The 24,322-nt window shown below is 34.2% G+C and overlaps 1 protein-coding gene across 1 annotated transcript in view; it reads left to right on the top strand.

Annotated features, from left to right (window-relative positions):
- Window positions 1-3,786: 3,786 nt before the first annotated feature.
- Window positions 3,787-24,322, top strand: part of zgc:77151 (uncharacterized protein LOC337153 homolog) — a 47,647-nt gene continuing 27,111 nt past the window's right edge. Inside the window, exon 1 of the mRNA XM_055046731.1 lies at window positions 3,787-3,890. Within this exon, the coding sequence (XP_054902706.1) occupies window positions 3,870-3,890 (21 nt within the window). The 5' untranslated portion in view covers window positions 3,787-3,869. The remainder of the gene's footprint in view (window positions 3,891-24,322) is intronic.

Here is a 24,322-nt window from a genome sequence, read left to right as displayed (position 1 = left end):
GAAACTGTAAATTCATGTACAAATTATGTTATTTTAAAAACTAACATGAAAAGAATTATAAAAGAAATATCATGATTACAAAACTACAGACTTGGGCATAAGAAATATTTTTTCCAAATCAATTTTTCTTCTAGAAAAAAGCCCTTTTAAAGTAGCCAGAAATGCAAATATACTGTATGTTAGAACAGGGTTAAGACAGTGCCAAATGCCACAGCATGCAAAGCAGAACTTCAAAATAACTTAAGCTGTGAATGTGTCTGGCTCTGATGGAGTTTTGTCCTTTTTTCATTCATTGACATTACCCAATGAATGAATTGAAGTTAAAAAGTTTGTGGCTGACATAAAATTTCTTTCATATCAATTCAAAATATTTCATGTGGACAAGCTCCTGTAACTTTAGTTTGAGTCAACAACAGAATGTATTTCCTGCATGTTTAACATGTCACCAGTTGCAATTCAGGGCAAGGGTGTACTGTTACAAACCAGTCTGAGCACATGCTTCATAAAAAGCCCCTAATAAAAAGATAATTTTGTTATAGCTGCTTTTGTCAAATGAGGAACACTTTGCTGACTGGCTGAACTAAGAGTTTAAAATTGAGCAAAATTGTTTATCAGCATCTGTTTATCAGCAAATTGTTTATCAGCATCTTATAGACATCACAAACAAGGATTAAATGTGAAAAATGGCAAACATGACCTGAATTTGCACTCATCTTGCAACATAAAACTAAAGTGAGTCAAAAGAGGAAGCAGTTGTATCTGTTCAAAAGTAAGCATAAAATGACTAGAAAAAGCAATGACAGCAGATGACATTTCACATCAAACACTGTGTATTTAGACCATAATTAGAACATAATTACACTAACAGACAGAAGGATTGTTTACATCAAAGGTTTTGAAATACTATCAAGCAACTTGTAGATGCCTCCATGTGCTAACACATCTGAAGGAAATGGCAGAATTCCATCCTCAACATTCAGTCATTCAGTTCTGCAGAAGCTTGATAACAATCTATTGATATGATCCAGGTTCTTTGGAGCAGGGATGTATCAAAAAGTTGCAGGATGATAGCTGTCGAAGGTCCCTATTGCAAAGATTTAATTTGCAAGGAGGTGTCATTGTCAAGAGTGGCCACCAGAGAGCATCAGTGCAAACATCACGCATGGAAAAGTGGTGCATTTACCTGACTATCCAGTAAGTCAGCCTTAAAAGGCATTAGACAGTATCTGCATCAGATGAGTTTGCTGTAAAATTATATTCCATGTGTACAGACTCCTTACAACACAATATGTGTGGGTGCTCCCAAGTACCCATTGGCTCCAACTAAAGGCAAATATGGTATCTTTATGATCACAGTAATGATAAGAATGAAGCACACTCTCAATTATAAGATTTAGCATATTTGAACCACCTTTAGCAGCAGTAGCTGTTGATAGTCTTTCTCTCTAACTTCTTCAGTCTTTCATTATGGAGGAACTTTGGCCCAATTTTCTATCCCACTTTGTTACAGTTCATTGATATTTGCAAACATTAATTTCTTCATATTTCTGCTATTGTCCAATAGTTGCATTTAAGATGGACTTTTATGGTTTTTTTGAGACATTGTGCTGTAGGTTTCTGAAATGTTTGAATATTTTCTTGTTGATGACCCTGTTTGGATCAGGTTTAAGCTGACAGATAGCATTTGAGTCTAGAAAACCTTGGTAAACACACAAGACACTGGGAAACTCAATGACAACATGGCACCAAGGTTCATAGCTGTAAAACAACCCACAAATCTGGTATGTGTGCTCATACTTGATTTTTTTTTTCTTCCAAACATGGTTCTGTGCATCAAGGTCAAACATTTCTACTCTGAACTCATCTGATCAAAGAGCGTTGTTCCAGAAGTCTCATGATTTGTTTAGATCCAACTTTGCAAACCTTAGTCGTGCTGCTTTTTCCTTCAGTCTTTCAAACATCCAAGCCATACTCTTTCAATTTATAATGAGAATTTTAACAACTAACTTCCTAATCAAGCCCTGAAAGGTTTGGAACATTTTCAGTGGTCTTACATGTTTTCCAGTTCTGAGAAATATTTCAGCACATTCAGAGGAGCCAGATGAAGTGGTTCTAGCATCTGGTTAGGTGGTTTCCTTGTGGAGTGTTCAGGGTTACATCCCACCAGGAGTAGACCCAGAGGAAGAACTAAGACATCTCAACCATCTGAGGAAGGACTATACTGGAAATGATGGATGGATGGACAGAAAAATATTTTTGCATTATAGAATGATAGATTTCAAATATTCTGAAAACAAAGTAATCCTTCATGAAATGGGCAGTAGAGGTTGCTATTTTACAGCCGTAACTATAAGACTTTTTTGTGGTACCAGTTTCGAACATGGAGTAGAGCTGCACAATATTCAAATAACATTGTGGGAATAATACTGGAAAATATTGTGATGACAGTGTCAGTTATAATAACTTATTTTTCTCCTTGCTGATGCCCATGTGTGCCTTCAGCCCTCACTGAATCTTGTTGCACCTTGAACAATTTGTTCTGTTTGTTCTGTGAATGCCAACCGGACGCAGTCTGATAATTTATTGGCAAAAAAAATTCATTCTAGTCAGTCCTTTGAAATATTAATATTATATTGCGACAACAGATTCTCAGTTGGATTTAGGTATGGACTTTGACTAGGTCTCTCTAAAAATTTTATATGCTTTGATCTGAACCATCCATGGGAGGGGCTCTTTGTTCAGGTTTGTTTACTATTTCCTTCCAGGACTTTTCCATCCAACCTTCCATCAACTATGACCAGCTTTCTTATCCATGCTGACGAAAAGCATGATACTGCCAACATTATTTTTCAACTTGAAATAACTTTCTTTACAAATGTATTGGGTCAGCGGTTTATTGTTCCTTGATGTTTGTGATGCTGCATATTCACTAAATTCTTTAGAGAACTAGTATATTTATACTAAATTTAAACTACACAGGGAACCTTCTGAAAGCAGTTAATTGTACTGTATGATTTTGGTCTGTCAGAGGTTGAATATGATTGGATGATTTAAATTTTTACTTCTTTTTATAAATGCGTAATTTCCCTTCAAGTTTATTATGGATTGATATGATGCTTGTGAGTGTAACAGGGTAACATGTGAAAACGTTCAATGACTATAAACTATTTTGTAGCTATAGCCTATATTAAAAACATCAAGCAGAAAGTAAAATAAGATGGATTTAATACGGTTATTAATGACTATTATTCTTTTTCTTTTGCCAACTGTAAGAAGGAAACTTCTTTGTAAACAGAAAAACAATAATGGGGAGAATAGATACGTATGTTCAGCTTTACTCTAAGCCAAGATTTGGCTTTTAACGATCTAGGCTGATAAACCAAGTGTTAAGGCTGCTAACTTTAAAAAAACGTGTTGTGTGTGAATGCACTTTATTAACATCTTAAGTTAATATAGGTGACGTGATTGCACAGAGATGAACGGTTTGACAATTTCAGAATATCAGCGAGATTGTGCTGGTAAATTCAAGAACAATGTAATGGATTTTTATTCAATTTTAGATTTTTTTTTTATCTTAACCCCGCCCTCGAATTCCGTTTCAGTCGGAAATACGTCATGTTAGTGAAGTAAAAATGCTCCCCTTTAAATGTAATTTTTATATGGAGTTGTACTCTGTGGCAAACTTTGGCCACACCTAGATCCCGTGCCATTTCCACCCATTTAAAAAGAGAAAAAAAGTAGAATAGAAGAAAAGCCTTTCTTTTTTATTTTTTTCCCTCCTCCTCTGTGGTGCGTTTGTTTGCGTGTCGGCGTGTCCCGGCGGTGTAACCGGAGAGAGGGGCCTCACTAAGAGGGAATGCAGGACTGCAATGGAGCACAATGCAATACAGGTAACGCCGATATAATTTCTAAATAAATGTCGTTTGTATCCGTTATTGAACGCAGATTTTACCATACATTGACCCGGGGATATTTTAACCATACGTCTGTGTAAAATCGAGTCAATTTCCGCGTTTATTTTAGCCGAATTTAGCCGTGTCGTATTGATTGTTTTCCCATATCAGCCACCGAGAGTTGGTCTGACTGCAATTAGAACTTTATTCAGCTAGCCTCAACTTTTTTTTTCAACCCCCCTCTTCCACCTCCGGAGGTGGCAGATAAACGGCTGATATTTGTGCTTTTCAGGCCGAAATAAACTGATTATTTCTTTGGGGCTGTTGCCTGGAAGGCAGCCGTTAAATTTCTGTTTAATATCGCAGATATTTTCTCCGTGTTAATGATTAATTTCTTTGTGTGTGAGTGTCGTGTCGACATTATTCTCCCGGCTACCAACCCCCACCCGCATTAGCTTGAAATAAAAATAAAAATTTCTGCCCTCCTTTTTTTCCTCCCCCTGGCTGAAAATATCAGGAAACTTTTTCAGCTCGGTCACATTTTTAGCTAACCGCCGCGTCGCCATTTTTATTTCTTTTATATAAAAATATATTTTTACCGACGCAATATTGCACATTCAAATATATATACATATTATCTCGACATCGACTTGTAGGTGGAGGAGCAGTTCGTTGAAATAATAATAATAGGAAGCAGCATATTGATATTATTATCACCAAAGCCACCCCGACATTTTGTCTCCAGCAGTTTTTAAGGAGGAATGTTAATATTGTGTACGTTTCTGTACTTGAAATAACTGGTTTATTGTCCTGCCTTAAAAAGCCAAGAAACATGCAGAGGACACTCGGACAGGGCGATAAATAGGTGTGAGTGGTTACTTAATATACAATTTATTTAGACAGAAATATATTTATTTTAGTTTGGCTGTGTATTTTTAATAATATCCTTGTTTATATATTAATTCAGGAGAGAAATGGAGATCTTTTATATATTGTTTTCCCCAGAGGTGAAGTTGTCAGTTTTTTTCAATAACAGGATATAGCCAAGGTCAGTAGTACTAGCTTGATTTTATTTGTTGGTTTATTTATTCACTGTACAAAGCATAGGACATTTTATTATTAATATTCATGCATAATTTCCTCCTTCCTCTTTCGCTCTTGTTCTGAAAACTGTACTTTAAAAAAATGTGAGAAATATCACGAGAACTGACGCAGGCATGGTGCAGATTAAGGGTTTCCATCTTAAATTCCTGTGTGTGTGTGTGTGTGTGTGTGGTGTGTGTGTGTGTGTGGTGTGTGTGTGTGTGTTCACTGCTCAGATTATATTATGTGGCTTTTATTTTCCTGCCTGCCACTAGGCTGGAGCAATGCTTCAGCTGGCCCTCCCCCAGGCCCACAAAAAAAAAAGACTGGAGCTCTGTGATATCCATACAACATGGCCCACTGCATAATAGTATGTTTATTACCCAGCCTGCTCACTTTATGATGGTATTTATCATGCATCGTCATTGTAATCAAGTTAAATACATGCACACTGCAGATTTAGGGAGTTAAACAACACATAAATTGCTTTCTTCTAGTCTTTTTCTTTGTTTCCCTGCTCATAATTACACTTCAGCCATCAGAGAATAAATAAGCTACATGCCGATGGTGATCTAGGCCAAAAGCTTTTTTGAAATCCAGCTGATGGCTAAAATTGCCTGTTTCTACAATATTCAGAAGTTATAGTAAAGATTATTCTGTGCATAGCAAAAGACTGGCAGCCATTTTATGTTGCTGTTTTGCAAAAAAGAACATGGAAAAACAAGTCAAAATCTAAATGAATAATGTTACTGGTACAGCTATAAAAAAATAGTTACTCATTTAGGCAACACAAAAAGGTAATTGTTAAATGTGACCAGTTTTTAGAAATGTTTAGTTTGCAAATCAGATGAACCATGCAACCATTGGGTTTACATGAGGCTTTATTTAAATGGTATTTAATGTTTAGAGTTTGTAATTAAGTGCATGGCGTCTTGAAAAATGAAATTGATAGTCTTATAAAAAAATCAGTTCAGTCAGTATAAAGGGAAAAATTCTTTTAATGTTGAGCTCAAGAAGGAAATATTATAATCAGAAGGCAATAATAAATGAGCTAACAAAACATTAAAAAAAGTAAAAGTAATGGTGTACATTTTAATTCAGTCAATGGGGTGGCTAAAAATATTTTTTAGAATTTAAAAATAACATTAATAATTCAATAAAGTTTAAGTATTTAAGTTTATGAATACAATTTCACACTGACAGTTTATTATATAAAAAAAGCAAGACTGTAGAATACCAATCACCATAAAATGCACTTGAAAACTGTTTTTATTTCTAGTTTGACTGGCAATACAATATGAATAACATAATAATTTTAAACTCTTTTCTTACTTTCTGGTAATTTTCCTGCAACTATCCTGAAACTGAAATGATTAACTGGTAAATATATGGACTGAAATTTAGCCCCACACATATCTTGTAAATGCAAAAAAAAAAAAAATTGTAATTAGTAATTACACTCAATAGGTTTATGATTGCTTTAGTTTTGGTAGATGTGCATTATATCTGTTTTTCTTTAAAAAATTAAGTGTAAGTGTTGAAATGACAAAATAGTCAATAAAGCTAAAAATGACCAATTTAAAGTTCTTTTGAATCAGATGTAACATTTTGGACAGAAACTATTTTTCTGGCAAGATTTTGTTATTAATTAATACGTATGTTATTGTTATGTATATAAACAAATAGAACTAAGATGAATAGCTGACTCTGTTTATTACTAATTTCATATTTTTTATCTTTTAAACTAAAATAGACATATCAACCTCTTCACCTGTTCATTCAGATTTCATTCAAATTTCTATGAACCTGTTCATTCTTCACCTGTTCATAGAAATTGACATTTAAAAAATGTAAACTATGTTTCTTTCTTTGTAGTTCTTCAAAGATTTAGTAACATGACACTGACAAATATTTGGGACTTTTGAAAAAAATAAGTTCAATCATTAAATTTCTGTTGCATATCAACTCTCCTGCCTAAAAACTTTTTTTTAAATGTGATTTTTCGTTTTTAGAAAAAGCCTTTTAATCTTATTGTATCATTCTATAGTTTATTATTTTAAGCAGTTTACAATTTCTGGCTGTCATTTTTATGTTGAGGCATTAAGCTTACATTTATTACCTTTGGAGTGTTTCTTGTTTAAGTGCGGAGGATGGGGGACATTTGCTTAATATATATATATATATATATTTTTTTTTTTTTTTACATAAGCTGACTACAAGCATCTTTGCTGCATAGTGCATTTCACTGGCAGAATTATTCCTGAAAGTTGGGTTGGTAATTGATGCATTTAACAAAGCACAATGCTAGGAGAGTGCACCCATCACACCGCTGGTACCTCTCTGTGTTGGCTTCTTAGCGCACAGTCACAGCTGGATTTCCGAAGTTTACTTCGGCGTGGATTGTGTTTGCCTCCTTTCACTCAAACTGGGCACAGGCTCACCTGTATTGAGATTTATATCAATCCCCTGTGAGAACTCATGTTTCTTTGGAGAATTCTTTATCAAGGTATGAGACAGATTTCAAAGCCAATGTGTTTGCTCTGCTTGCGCAGCTTATTGTGAGCTGCAAATATAGTTGCGCTTTCAGACGTGTGCGTTGTTAATATACGTTACGTGAACAAATAATTCTGTGCGATGTTTACGTTTGCATCTCACACACGCTTTCTGTTGGCTCTGTGTCTGCGCTGATAAAGTTTACTTGTCTGTTCCTTGGTGCATTTGTGGGCCAGTAGTTCAGCCCGTGGAGAAGCTGTTGAACTTGTCTTATAGTCACGCAGCATGCTGGTTTTATTTGTTTTTCCTTTATAAGTTTTGCGGTGACAAGATTCGTCAAACTGTGCTGTATCAAATGCTTTGTCTATTTACAGTAAGGGTTTTCGAAAAACCCATCCCATAAAGCTCTGCCAACTAAACCAGTCTCTGTGGCAGTTGTTAAAAACTCAACAGGCACAAAATAGAAGAATTACTCAAGCAGCATAAATTCATCTCCCTGTTTGTCCCTCTGTATCCAGCAGAGAGATGCACAGTGCAGCAGATTTAGTTCCTCATGCAGGGCCAGCCCAAGGTTGTTTGAGGCCTTGAGCAGAATTTGATTGAGGGGTGAATTTGATTTGCTACTAAGAACATCAGCAGGTCTAACAGCTTTTCAACATAGATTAAGAGAAATCTGGAAGAGGGATGGTAGTTTAATTGGCCAAACTTAAAAGCAATCAGCTATAACTATAATTTACTGAGCTGTATTAACAAACAAATGTTACTGTCTAAAATTTTTCAGAAAATAGTAAAAGTGCATCAAATTGTATCGAATTGTATGGTTTGACAAATATCGTGATATAAATATATATCGTGATCAGAATATTGTATATTGTATCGTATAGTGAGATTATTGTGCCTCTACACCCCTACTTCCAAGTGGGTACAGTTTAAACATTGTGTTAACATTTTATGGTTACCAAAGTTTAAAAGTACAAAAACAACCACAATGTTCAGTGTTGGAGTTTTAAAATTAATAGAGGGGACTTCTTTCTACCTTATTTTAGGAGTGTTTAATATGATAAAAATTATGTTGCAATGTTTTGTTGTTGTTTTTTTTTTTGCCAGTTCTTAGTGAATGATGCAATTTATATAGGGCTTGAGATATTCCTGTAATATGGGCCAATAGATCCATATTAGGCCAGAACCAGTTTTCCAGGTTTTGTCATGTACTGGAGAAAATGTGATTTTCTTTTGTTTGTTGTTACTCTACACAAATTTATCAAAAATCTCTAAGAACCTGAAGTAGTTTTTTTCTTTGTTGTGCTTCTTTTAGGGGAAGGTGTATCCACAAATATTCAAGGTGTATCCACCTAATGCATCAACTTGCTGCATTAATTTTATGCAGCAAGTTGATGCACGTTGCTTGAAATGTTCAAATTTTCTATAATGTGTCCCATCATTTCACTGATTTAAAAAATACATGTCAGTTGGACATAGATGTCCAACTGACATTACCTGGATGAAAATATTGCATAAAAAGGCTGTTTGTCTCTTAAAAGATAACCGGCCCTGGTTTTTAAAATATGAGTTTAAAATTAAAATCTTGAAATGTGAAAACTGTTTTTGTGGTTTTAATAAAGGCTTTTATTAACGTAATCTCTTTTATGCCACTCCCCATACATGGAACAGTCAAAGCAGTTCCTACTGATTCCGATTTCTGGATTATGCAAAAATCGAGACTCCATTTATCTGGAATTCACAACATATTGGTGTCCAAATTCAAAAAAATTATTAAATGTTTAAACAACATAAAATGTGTGTAAGCACATTGTTTTATCTACTAGTGACAGAAAGCTGTGCAGCAGTCTGACAGCTTTTAATGTAAAAAAAACAACAAAAAACAACATAACACTTAAAAGTTTTGGAAGACAGAAAAAGAAAAAGGTCCTGGGTTCGATTCCCAGCCCAGGCATAGAGCTTGCGTGTTCTCCCTGTACTTGCGTGGGTTCTCTCTGGGTACTCTAATCTGGAAACATGACTGTTAGGTTAATTGGTTTCTCTAAATTCTCCCTGAGTGTGTGTGTGTGTGTGTGCATAGTTGTTTGTCCTGTGTTGCCCTGCGACAGACTGGCAACCTGTCCAGGGTGACCCCGCCTCTTGCCTGAAACATTAGCTGGAGATAGACACCAGCACCCCTCCTGATCCCACTAGGGACAAGGGTGTTAGAAAATGGATGGATGGATAAAATACAATAAAAAAATATATAACTATAAAATGCATATCTTAACCCTCCAAAACAATTAGAAAATAATCGTTTTTCTAATCAATTATTAGAAAAATTATTCGATGATAATGATGGATAGATATTGCAATAATGATCAGTTGTGAAATTTGTCTATTTTCTTTCCTTCTTATCTGCACTTACATCATAGTGACCTTTAGAGTTTTGAGCAAAGCCTTTTTTGTGTCTATTGTGAGAATCTGCTGTTCAACTGGTTAAATATCATACATGAAGACTACAAATTCATAGCACAATTCCTTCACTTCAAACACTCCTTTGCAATATAAATATTGCACACTGATATTGCAAAGATGATAAACTTGTGATGTATTGTGCAGCTTTAGATGTGATTAATGTTGACATGTACCAGTCCATGATTTTGGGTTGGCTGTTGAAAGAAATGTTTTGAGGACTTGGACGTTCGTTTTTAACCAGATTAAGGTTGAAAGAATTAATTGTGATCAATATATTATTGAAATATTTGTCAACTAATTTAGTAATTGATTATTTGTTGATACAAACAACTCAAACTCAAAAAAGGCAACTTGTGAAGAAAAGCATATTTGGAGCCAATCCTGTACACATGTTTAGGACAATTCCACCTGTCTAGGAAATAGGTTTTAGCCAAAGCTTCTCAAATGGCATAGTTTTAGCTTCAGCCAGTTTAGATTTATTTATGAAAAACTATTGCATATTAGGCAGTCTCATTTTTATTTTCTGACTTAAAAAAGGGAATGGAATTATGTTCATTTATGTCTTTTAATTATTTTCTAATATTGTATAAACAAGGCAGTAGTGGTTAAAACAAGAATCAAGTTATTTCTGCTCCCCTAATGCCAGTTTCTTGAGACTTGTATGTCCCTTTAAACAGTTTGAAAAAGCCCAAAAGATGTCATAGTTATGTGAGCTTCTCATACCATTTCAGTTGATTGTAGACACACCTGTAAAAGTATTTAAAAGCAATAACTTAAACACTCTGCTTCCTTGTATGACAACACAGGCAAATGGTTCTCAAGATTATTATGTTTTGGTGCAAAATGTGCACTAATCACAGAGTAAAAGCAAACGGAAATGAGAGGATTGTTATCAGTTTAACGATTTCTGTGGGCTAAAAGACCACTTACCCACAAAGATACAGTTACATAAAGAAAAACAAAAACCCAGATGACAGTTTTCAAATATACTCTTGGACAAATAACTTAATTGTCATAGTCATTATCAGGGTCAGGTTTGATGACATTCAGGGAGAGAAAGAGGGAAAACCTCAAAATAGCATCCCAGTTGTTAAGTATGAGGGCAACAGTGAATGTAGTATGGACCTTATTGACTCTTTGCAACTACATCACTTAAATCACACCATGATAAGGCACCATGACATATGTTGGAAGTAAGAGATGGGAGTATTGAATAGAGCAAATGAAATTGTTTTCCAAAGTTGTTTTTGACTGTTTATTAATGGCTTCTACTTATACACCTGAACATGTGTTGCATTCATTTGTGAATTTGAACCTGGGGGTCATAGATGGCAGGATATACAAAAGTTTGAAATAGCTTGGTTAGAAACCAACCCATACTTCCTGCCTTTTGACATTATGATCAAGTTGTGGACTTTACCTGAATTCACGCCACATGATTTATATCACGACGTTTCCCCTTACACTGGGGCAGCCGTAAAAATGTGCAAAAGATGAAATACAATGCAGGTTTTTCCATACATGTTCTGCCACATGATGATGATGTATCTCCATGGTTACTAATGGTTAGATGTCTACCTTCTCCATAATGCGCTATCTACTTATAAAGTATGTAGATGTTAGTTTTCTTACCTTGTAAAAAGTGTTCGGCGTAAATTCGCGATGGCACCAGCTCTACACTTTTACAACAGTAGAGCTGTTGTAAAAGGAATATTTTAGTAATCGACTACTCTTATCAATTATTTTTATGATTAATTAGATAATTTGCTCTATCTTCCTCTATCTCGCTCTCTCTGTCTTCCCTCATTTAAAAGTTGGAAAATAAAATTACAAGTTTGGTTTGCATCCTTGTCTGTTTGTGTAGCTGGTCACATAGGTCCCAATTACCATTTTTGAATTGAAATTAACTGGCCCAAGAGAATCCTACCAAATAATGACAAAATATATGTAGAATTATTAAGTTGTGAAAAGTTAAAAATATTCTGGTGTCATTATTCATGCACTTTTCAAAAAAAAAAAAAATAATAATAATAATAATTTAGGGGGCGTGTTCTGGTGCCGCAGAGGTTAGCACGCCCCACGTTTGGAGGCCTCAGTCCTCGACGCAGACGTCGTGTGTTCGACTCCCGGTCCCGGCGACCTTTGCCGCATGTCTTCCATCCTCTCCTCGCCCTCTTTCCTGTCTGCCTACTGTCGAAAATACAAGCCACTAGCGCCGCAAAAACTCTTCGGAGAAAAAAATGATAAAAAATAAAAAAATAATAATTTACGTAATTCTGACTTAAAATATATGTGAACAGTTTTCTTTTAATGCAAGGCAACATATTTGTATGTCATACAATTTCTTCTAAAAATAACACTTTTATGAAACCCAGTTGATGTCTGACTGTTGTCAGAGATGCCAAAAAGTGACAAACTTAGTATCGCTCAGAGTAAATTATTGTTGCTTATTTAGAACATGTAAAAGATCCTCCATTTTAGACAGCATGTCCAAATTTGATTTTGTGAAGAAATGTTTTAATAATGGACTATTGACAGCATATTGAGTAAAGTCATGTGACATACCCAATAATTTTGTTTGTTTTTTGCGCAAAAATTGAGCAATGGTTTATTGATGCCTAAAGCAATTAGGTTTGTGTTCAGGGTTTTCTGGCCAATTCTCAACTTTCTTTAAAGCCTGAGGTTCCAATTTAATGTTTTTTCTTCAATAAATCATGACAACTATAGGAGGAAAAACATTATTTAATGGTATTATTAGTTTTAAATCCTTGACTAACTCAAATCTGTACATGCTGACTCAAATTTCTTTTTACATTTTTTAAAATAAACTCGTATAATGATAACTCTCTCAACAAAACTAACGTTGTCACTGTGACATCCAATCGTACAGTAGGGTTGGTATAAAGTATAGTTCTGAAAGGTATCAATTGGGTTTTATAAAGAATGTCATTTTTAACAGAAAATGTAAGATAAACATATTTTGGAGCTGTATAAAAAGACCTTGTAAATGTTTTAGATTAGAATTATAGGTAACACTTTGCATAAGCTGTCATGAAACTATCATAAACATAACATCTATCTTGAACACAAAGGAATCTTTATGAATGTCTGACTATTGTCATGAAGTGCCATTCGGTGAATAATGACACTTTTAATACAAAGTTACTTTAAAGTTGCATTGAAAGTCCATTAAAAGTGCCAACTTTACATTGTCATTATTTACAAAATAATGCAAAGTTTGCACTTTTAATGAACTTTCAATGCAACTTTTGATGACAGTGTCATGTCAGCCTTATGCACACTCCACCAAATAAAGTGTCACCAAATTATCTTAGTTACGTTTTTATTTACGAAATGGATGAACATTTGTTTAAATGTATTTAAATGTTTAAATGTATTTAAACAAACTATTTAAATACATTTTGTTACTGTTTGGTAGCATTGTGTTGGGTCATCAATTTTGGATATTTTCTGAAAATAGTTTGCTAGAATTCTGTCCCAGCATAAAGTTATTATTACACCCATTTATACATCTTTAACAGGGGTGCATTAACATCAATATTAGCCCAATAAGTAAAACCGGGCCGATACTATCAACTGATATTTATTTCTGTGTTGTGGTCATCTGTGTAGGTTTTTCAAAATGGTGTTGGCCATGTGCTATTTGTTTTGGTCATGTGGAACTAATAGTTATGCAGCGCAGGATTGTGGGGTGTTTAACTGAAGCAGAGAAGCAACCGTGGGCGTGATGTTCATTTTAAATGGTTGTTAAAGGGTAGGGAAATATCTAAAACATAAATAATATTGTCAATTGCCCAGAACAGCATTGCTGATCTCGGTACCCCTAATATTATATATTTTTTAGCTTATTGGTAAAGATCTGATGAGTTATTGATAACCAATGTCTATTTCCACCCTTTCTTTGTTTGTGTTTCAGGAGGGGAGGGAATTGGCTAAGTGGTATTTGTTTGGTTCTCGGGCTGAAACAATTGCTCGAATGATTCGAGTATATCAATTATTAAAATTCCTCAAGAAAAATTTACCTGTCTTGAAGCATATTAATTTATGTTTTATTATTTAGCGTATTGTGTTCCGGTCGGAACATTATTTGCGTTATGCGTAGGTCTGACTTACCACTTCTGAGTTGCTGATGAAATCTAAGTGTTAGCGGCATAATGTCCAGTTTTCAAGTTCAGCCCTTGGGGATTTTATTGATTGATGATAATGTCCGGGTTTTTGAGGGACCAATAGACATCCTTAAAATGACTACCGTGATGCCTGAAGCACGGCAGCCTTTCTCCTCTAGGAGCTGCTGGTTCAGAGCGAACGGCAGGAAGAGTGCTGCAGGTGTATTTATACTCCTGCTGCGTAAACTGAACATGGCGGGCGGCTGAGCAGCTGATGCTTATAGTGTAAGTGTTGCTTTGACGAACCGCACAATAAATTTGATATCATCCCGGTCTGAACGGGTAGTGATACATGGCTGGTAGATGAGTTCCTGAGTGTGACAAACGAAGTTGCCATAAATAAATATGCTCCCCCCCGTTCTAACATTCGTCCACTGGTCTACCGGTCGTCCCTGGTACTCGATTACTAAAATATTCGTTAACAACAGCCTTAAAATGAAGCAATGTCAGCAGAGCAAAGGTTTTTTTGTTGTTGAAATGATAGGAAAATATTTATAATAATTATGCATCATCTGTTTTGCCCCAAATTTTCATATCAGTCTAATGCCCAGTTCACACCACACGATTTCAGAAAAGTCGGCCGATATTGAAAACGTGAGAGACCACACACTAGCCGATTTAAAGTCGTAGGTGTAACAGGTTCGATCGTAGAGCGTGAGGTTTCACTCGAAGACATTCTAATGCCAGATACAAAATCCCTTAAAATTAAAATTCTGCGCTACCACACCTGAACTTAGAGTAAACAAACAAACATGGACAACGACGTTGAAGTGGTAACTTTAGTTTGCGGACTTATGTTAACCCAAAAAAGACGTAACCAAAAATCAAAGCTTTGGATTAAGAACTGGAGACATCGCGAGCAAGGATTATATTTGTTGCATCGCAACATGGAGGTGAGGTTTTTTTTTTCCATAAAAAATACTGTTTTTAATGTTTTTGGTTTTGTCGTTTAATTAACCGTTACCGTTTACGTATAATTTTATAGTTTTTCGCTTTGTTTATGTTGTTGTAGAATATAACAACAGTCATGTTTCAGAAAACGGAATGACTGAGACATCAGAGTAACTTAGAGTAGAAGAAAGCATTTCCTGCATATTTGTTTTTAAAAAAATCAGGTGGCAGTTATCCTTTTTCCCCCCAACTGAGCGCAAAAGCTTAACGTATTCCAGCTCCTTTAATTGAAACTTATTGTATTGTTTAAAATTGTATTATGACTGCAGAATAAATGGGCCATTTCAACCAGATTGGAATGCGCTTCTCAACCAGATGTACTTTGTGCAATGATTTTTAATCATCTTTCACTTAAAGAAAAAAAAAAACGATTCAATAGCATGTTGCTCCGAATAAGGATAAAGTTTTACTTATGGTTTTATCATCTTGCTTTACCTCTAAAGCAAGATGATTAAACACGTTCAGTATCCCCGATTTTAGATCAAAGCGGTCCCGACATTCCACCAACTGGACCCGATCAGTCGTAACACACCAATACTACAGGATGATTGGTTACGATTGTTGGAAGCGACAATCTTAGAACTCAGAACGTTCTAAGATTGATCCTAAGGGCAAAATCGGGGCAAAAAATTGTGTAGTGTGAACTTGGGCATAACTCTTAACCCTTATGTGATTTCTGTTTTTGAAAAAAGCGCATCCTTTTAAATTAAAAGGACTCTACACTGAAAATTTAGATTTTTATTCTTACTTTTGATGTGTTTAATGAATGACTGGAGAATTAAAAATCCCCAGTCATTTTTTTTTCTTCGATATTTGACCTGCCAGTCAACAACTGCGACTAATAAAGGAACAATTGGCCAACTCTAGTGTCTGGTGCATCTCAAATAAAACATAAACTTTGACTAATTTTGAAACACTGATGAGTCAAAAGTATTTCTGGGATTCTCTCAAGTTCAAGTTATTTAGTCACATTTTTAAATTAGATATTTAAAATTTTGATTTCCTAAAGCAGGATTTGATACTCAATCCTTTAAAGTAATTTCGGTGTGGTTTTTCTCATGTTTTTTGACTTCATCCTGTTAATATTGCTGTGATTGTTCCGTGGGTGATTGTTTTGGTCCGATATTTGCTTTATCGTCAGCATGTCTGTACAATGGAGCCATAAAGTTTTTATAGAGACCCTGTGTTTAATTTAATCTACTGCAGCTCTGTAATTTTACTTTCTACTGTTTGACCTTTGCTAATATTTCTTCTACAATTGTGTCCAAGAGTAATGTTTAATTTGAATATAGAAAAGCGACACTGAGCTCTTTTACCATGGTCATTTAGTTCTTTGTGCTCTTGATTTTTCCCACAGGTCCTTAAATGCATCACAGTGATGTCATTTATTAGAAGTTCATTTATTTTAACCAAAAAATAAAAATAAAATAAATGTAGGTTGATTTACAGTGTCTGCTCTGTTGTGACATTTTATTATCTTTGTAAAACTGATCCAGGGCCTGCTACAGCTGGTTCACAGCGCTCCGAGGGCTGGTGTCGGCTGGGGGGAGGGCAGTCTGCGGTGGGTACAATAGGGGGAGGGTGTGCTGGAAAAGGAGAAAGGGGAGTGAAAATTTGAGAATATTCAGCTTTAAAACAGAAGAAAGGAGGTGAAAGCTCACGTCACGGCAACTACAAGCAGAACAGGAACGACTGGTTGCTGGTGAGAAGCTGAAGTTTGGAAACACACGCCCCTGCTTACTATTTCTGGGCTGGAAAGCAGAAAAAATAAATTATATGCATTTTGTTTGATAAATCTTCTCCAATGTAGACCACAGCCTCAACTCATACACTGAGTCTTTTATTTCATGTAGATACTAAGCTGGGGGAAAGAGACCTCTGTCTGAATTATAGCTATACACTTAATATGGAAAGAAAAAACTGTTAAAACTGTGCTGCCCCTGAGAGAAAGCCTAAATTCAGAGTTGCAGGCATGGGCAGATCAATGGAAAAGACATAAATTATCAGTAAAATATAAACATTAGTAGTTTTTGGTCATAGTTCACACAAACGTACATGATTTCTTTGTGCTATTGATTTCCCCACTTGTGTTGTAGAACACCTGTGTGTTCTGCAATATTTCTATTCTTAATCTATTTTAATTTGACATGTAAGTAAATTTGTCCTATATTTTTGCATTGAGCTTTCTCAAATGTAACCTTTTTCTATTTAAAGTAACTTAACCTGTGAATAAAATATTAAGTTTTGCAAGCAGTTTAGTTGATTTTTTTTTTCTACATTAAGCTGAAAACAAGAAGCATCTAGTAATGAACAAATCCTGAATTTAGGCTTACCATCCTAATACTTTACACAAAGAGGTTTCAGTCAGGCTTTTATTGGTAATTTTAAGTCTTCTTTGGGATCTTATCTTTTCTACAATTCTGATTTTTACTACTATAATTAGGCCTGATAAATTGTTGCTTGCTGATAAATTCTCCCAGAAGTTATTGGGATAAAAGTTGTTGTCTTGAGACCATTTTCAAATATGGTATTAGAATAATAATGTAAGAATACCTTCTCAAAGATCAATAAACTTTAAATTCTAATGGACCTGGAACACATGTTAACTATCCAAAATAAATAAAACAACAAAAACTAGAAATAAAATTAATTTTAAAGACTTAAAAACAAAATTGTTTTTAGAAGAAAGAGAGAGAGAAAAGAGAAAAAGAATAAACTATGCAAATGGAAATTGAATTTGTTTTAATATACAATTAATTCACACAGCTCTAACTTCACCACATGCACATTTATTTTCACTAACCTTTTCAAGTAAATGGAGCAAACATTAATCATGAAAATGGATCTAAGATTTTACAATGGAGGAAGTAGTTTTTAATAAAACAGAAAATGAAAGTATTTGAGGATTGTCCCCATTGAAGCCTCTTAACTTGATCTTACTGTTTACTAATGCAGATGTGTTTAGGATAATGCAACACATTTTTGCTACATTTGAAGCATTGACAGATGTTTGTGTTGAAGATTACAGTATTAACAGTATTAAATTAATACTGTTGATCTTTGGTTCCACTCTTCCAGCTGCATTAACTGAAAGCACAAAATTTCATTATTTTGCTGAATCTACAAGTTTGATAAATAATAAAAAAAGCATCCCTTAGTAGTTCTTGTAACTACTTCCACTACCACAGAGGGCGACAAAAAATCCTTTACTACCCATTGAATGTGAGATTATTCAAATAAGGACAGATAAGCAGAGACTATGTAAAAAATTACGTTTTTCTGTGGAACATAATTCGGCTATTCAAATGTAAATAAATTTGTAAGTCTTATATATATATATATATATATATATATATATATATATATATATATATATATTTTTATTTTTATTTATTTATTTATTTTTCTTGTAAAACATTCAAAAGAAAATACCTTGGCCTATTGCTAATTGACACACATTTACTACATGTCAATGTATAATAGGTGTTTGAACTCTTAATTATGTGTTTTAGAGGGTGTCTCAAGTATGTAGTTAATTCCATAATCTCTGTGAATACCAGAGGTCTATGGTATAATGATTAATTTGAATATGTATTTGGTATTTGAAATAGTCAGAACTTCATTAAGTCACAGTAGACAAACTCAAGTTACTGTTCTTTGGGATCAGTCCAAGATTCCAAAAAGATTAAATGTACTTTCGTTTTAATATAAAGAAAACTACTAAATTGTGCTGTTTGGAAAATTCAATCTTAAAAAGCTCTCTTCAAAATTACATTTTACTTTTATATAGAATAATTTATTTATGCTTCTTTTTGTATTGATCTATACTGGAAACAGTATATGACCAGTAATAATTTTAATGGGTCACAGTGGAACCAAATACACTTTGGGAAATTAAATAGTTTATTGTACAATGAATGAGAGCTAAATTGGATATTTCTGCTTTTTGTTAGATGGAACCACTCATTTAAAAACTTCATAGTTCCTGTAGGAAGTTAGTTTAATAATAACCTTAAGTCAAAAATGATCATTCAGTCACTTATATTTGTCTTTTTCAAATATCAGTTTAATATTTTAGATCAGTTCCAGCTGTTGGTCCATGCTTTATGTTTACTGTGAAGCTGCTGTGACTCACGTTTTTTTTTTTTTTGCTATTTTTTTTTTTAGCTGCAAATAGGAGATCAGTGCAGCTGAGGCGGCATGATGGATTTCAGTTTAAGCCACAGCAGCGTTTCTGTGGCTGCTGCAGTGTGGAGCTGTAAAAAGTGAGCCCATCCTGTCAGCCGTGTTCTGTATAAAACAGCATGTGTGCTGCTTTCTCTGTGCATCAGCTTGATTATCTCTAAAAGAGCTCAGTCTTCTGCAGGAAACAGGGTCAAAACTACCAAATAATAAAGTATGTTGTTTTGTTGCCTCCTGGTTTCTGTTTTTGACAAAAAATAGAAAAGTGTAAAGAAATGTAACATCATGTTGCATGACAACATGAGGGCTGTATTGCCTGTGCCTGCTTCCATGGTTACCTGATTGTCATCTGTTTTTATTTAAATAAACCATGATCAGACAGAAGACTGCGACGGAAGTAAATAAATTAAATTATCAACTGTGAGGACAAATTGTGCACAAATTCCTACATTGTTTTGGATTACAGCTGTGTCGTTTTTTTTTTTTTTTTTTTTTTTTTTTTCTCACACTGAATGACAACATACTGATAAGACCAAATTTATTCACACCCATCAGGGCTTTGGATTTAAAGTAATCTGTAAATGACAGCAACATGTTTCTTCTGGCTTCAGATGTAGATGGGTTAGAACCTCAGATGTTTAAAAAATTCATGATTTTGACAAAATGAGTTCCTCAGTTTATAGTGTGATCACAAAAGATTGTAACCTACAGTTAAATAAATAATAACATTTTGTGCTGCATCAATTTCTAATTGACCTTTTATCGAGCCAAACTTTAATATAGAAAAACACATTTTCATAATTAAAACGAACAGACATTGTGCGTGAAACAAAAAACCTGCTTCAGTCCACTTTTCTCCAGCAGCCTGCTGCCAAGCCTATAATCAGCTGTGTTGCTGACTTTGCCATGATATTTTGTCATTTGTATTATGATTAAACTAATCAGAAGTTGTCCCCAAACACTTACCATGAAAATTAAACTCTGGTGAATTTGAGTTGTTAATGTCAGAGTAATAGCAAAATGCTGCTGGCTGGTGACGTACCTATGTGTTTATTGGAATCTTGATGTGATTCACATGCTATTTAACAAGTGTTGATTTTTAATTGATGTAGAATTTGTTAAAGATTCTCTTCATTATCAAAATCACATTTATTTTACAAATATCACTTTATGCATTTAACATGCACAAGAGGTTTACAGCTTTTACAAATTTTCTCCTGTTTCTTGTTGTACTTTTTTTTGCAAGACTTGAGTAAATACAGAAAGCAGTTGTGAAATGATGGTTTCAGTGAAGCTAAATGAAACCTGCTTCCCCACAGAATGAAAGTAATTTAAATGGAATTTGAACCTAAAATCTGATATTCTTCTGATCTTTTTTTTAAGGCCAATCAGTGTTACTGTGTTTAATTTATGTTTTGATCAGCTTTATTCCCAAAATCAGCTGATTTATGTCTTGCATTATACCTGCAATTGTTCTTGGCTTTGATTTTAAAATGCTAAAACTCTTCATTTTTTTTCAGCAGCAAAAGAGTTTGTTAAACTTGCATATTTTGAGCTGTAATAATTACTTTTAGTAGAGTAAAGAGGGAAATGAAGCATTATGTCAGTTTTAGTAGTTGTCACAGGGTCCCTTTGTGTTTGTTTTGGAGAAGTGAGTAGAGACTTTGGCAGTTGAACCAGACTCGTCCTCAACCTTGTTAGACGTAATAATCAAACGTAGCTGGTATTTCCCTCTTGGGTAGAACTGAACATGCAATTTCTTTCTGATAAACTCATTTACTAATAAAAGGTATTTCTACTATTTTTGTGTTAAATGAATAATTTTTTATTTATTTCTTGCATCCTAAACACAGGAAAATAGTGAATGTTTTTGCTTTGTTGCTTGGCAAAGAAAACTTTATGTTAAACTGGTAACATAGAGTCCATCCATTTTCTAACACCCTTGTCTCTACTGGGGTCGGGAGGGACAATACCTTTTTCCAGCTAACTTTCCAGCGGTGGAAGGGGATACTAGCATACAGTCATATTCAATAAATTAGAATATATGTCCGGATAACTCTCGTTTGTCAATCAGATCAAAATGCCTTTTAAAAATGGCAGCCTTTAAGCAGCTGTTAAGCCTGCTTTTCTCTTTTCTTTTAGCCCACATTTCTGTTTTTAAAAATAGTCTTTTGATTAGTCTAATGTAAAATTCTAATTTTAAATTTCCACTTACAGTTCCCATAAACTGTAAGTGGAAAATCATCATAATTAACAGAAATTAAGGTGTTCAAACCTCCATCTGTGGGTAATCAATCTGTATAATGGGTTGAACTTAGTGGTAAACACCTAATAATAAAACTGATTTACAGACTCATTCAATAAGAAAATTATTTAAAAAGCTAATTTTAAACCTTCCATCCATTTATATTTCATCCAGCAATTCATTGTTGTCTAATATGAAAGTCCCTGGTTCTAATAATCTAAAATGCTTTGTTCTGTTTTGCACAGTGTTTATCAGATTTCAATAAAAATATCTCTCAATTGACGTACAATCCAGTAGCTTACACTGCATCTTTTCAGGGTTGTTTTTTAACTTTCTTGTAGAAGCACTTTGAATTGTCTTTGGCTGAAAAGTGCTATATAAATAAAGTTGCCTTGCCTTGTCTTTTTCTCTGACAACGTCCACAGCCTACAACATAAGTTTGAAAACCATGAACATCAAAATATGTTGTATTTACGTAAGCTAAGCTTGTGGTAGAAATGTAATTATCATCAAATTGTATTTAATGCTTAGATATTGGATTGAATGTGAATTATTGTCATGACTGAAATTATTTGGATGTGATTGGATAAACAAAACTTATTGAAATATTCAGAAGGTTAAATCTTAGCACTATAGTGTTTTATTGAACCAACACCATAAAGGCTTGTAAATTCTTTAGTCACATAGATGCAGTGTCATTAAGAAGAGGTTCAGACTAAGTCCCTGAATTTACATGTTGGATTGTCCTCAATACACACTCTGAATGATTAACTTAATTTCATAAGTTTATGACATGTTTCTGGAAAGCTGTGACCTTTGAGTTGTTATTCCAGATGACAAAAAAAAAAAACAAAAACAAAAAAAAACATCTGACTATTATAATTAACATTTTATTGGTATGATTTTACTTCAGGGGCTTAAAGCTTTTTCTACTTTGTTGTGCCATGTTTTTTTTTTCTTTAAATCCCCACATTAAGAAATTCTGTGGAAAAGCCCACGCTGGTGATTCAGATGGAACAGGTTTCTGCATGTCATGGCGTTCAGGCAGTTGGAATAAAAGGTTGAACCACACAGATTCAGAGTGAGTGTGAAAGGATGTGGAGCTGCCTTGTCAGCCTAAACAGTGTAAGAGGTTAATTTTTAGCATTTCCACCCTGAGTTGTTAAATGTATTACAATTTCCTGTTCAAAAAGCTGTTTATAAAATGTGAAACTGCTGCCTTGCTGCATGTAAATGACAAAATTTCTGTTTGAACATACCCTACAAAATATTTTAAGGGGTCACAGCAAAAGGTCAGTGTCATTGTTCCCCAGCTACATTGGGGTTGCTTCCTCAGCACTTTGAAATACTGATAACTTTGTAGGCTTGTTGTTTTTTTTGTTTTTAATTTATTATCATTGCCATTCTGCCCTGCGAAGTGAGAAATAGTTTTTAATTACACATTTCTTTGTTCTGAATTCTGCTTAGATATCTGCTTTCAGGCTATGGTTCTGTCCATCAGAAAACATAACCAAATTTCAAATTTTTAGGTTCTTTTCACTTAATTAATCAGAAAGTGATCCAATTAATTACAGACATGGATAAACAAACCACTGAGAGAGGATTAGAGAGGAGGCCTTCAGGTAGCAAGATGTATCTGTAGGAACTTCTCTTGAAAATGAAAAAAAATATATATATATATATATTCAGTTCATATAAATAGAACAAAACTGTGCCTCACATTACATATTGAACAAAATGTTGAAATTCTGGGCATCACTCTTGTTATAAAGATAGTTGGAATTAAAAAATATGTTTGTTTTGGTTAATTTAGTCTGTTTTGGTTATTTATTTTTAACCTTTAAATAAAAGGTAAAAAAACCCCAAACAAAACAAGCAGAATAACTTCTCACAAAATACAAATGCAAATGTGTTTACCACTCAACTGTCTTACACAGTTCAAACACTAGCTGGTGCTTGTTAGCCTACTGTTGGAGTGTTTAACTATGATTTTAGGCGTTGCTATGCATATAAATTGGGATGCCTTTATTTTATCTCTCTACCTGGTTTCCAGTGCTCTAGTTGATCACAGGAAACATTAAATGTTTTTTTTAGCTGCTGACTAAAAGTATGCAAGCAGATCATAAAGCTATGGTGTTTAATATCTAGTAACTTTTCCTGCATTACTTTGGTGTGGAGTTCTTTAGATGGTATCTATCATGGCCCATATCACATTAGCATCCTTACCTGTGTGGAGTGGACATACCTGTGTAATGTGTATTCTCGTTTGTTTGGTTAAAAAAAAATCAAAGATGATTCCTACTGGATCTGAAATAATATAACAAATAAATTGATGTTCTTTGAATCATTTGTTATTTCATTATGCAGAATGTTATCAAAAAGCTCCAAGTTTTATTGAGTAACAAAACCGGAACAAGCTATTAGATCATGAGTTAGCAAACTTTGCTAACTAATCAATGTGCAGCTCCAGTCAGCTGCTCATTAATTAATCAATTTCATTTAATTTATTTTATTTTATTATTTGATTTATTTAATTGATTTTATTTAAATAGGACAGTCCATATTAATTAATGTACATTGTTGTCATCAATATGCAAGATTTAGCAGAATTCTAATTTCATTACGGAAAGCCAAACAAAAGCTGTACAAGCTTTCAGAAATGTTGAAGATGCGGGAAAAGGTCCGGTACACCAACCCAGATGATGTGCCTTTGCTAACTGTTTCTACAGCATTATTTTCAGATTTCCTGCTCAGTTAACGATTCCCCCTTTGCATTTGCTAAATCAGGAACTGGATGAAATGCAGAAATGTTCCCATGTGGGTTTGACCAT

The sequence above is a fragment of the Poeciliopsis prolifica genome, unplaced genomic scaffold (assembly GCF_027474105.1).
Source record: "Poeciliopsis prolifica strain line A6 unplaced genomic scaffold, Auburn_PproV2 SCAFFOLD024, whole genome shotgun sequence".
Lineage (NCBI taxonomy): Eukaryota > Metazoa > Chordata > Actinopteri > Cyprinodontiformes > Poeciliidae > Poeciliopsis > Poeciliopsis prolifica.
This window is presented reverse-complemented; position numbering and strand designations above follow the sequence as displayed.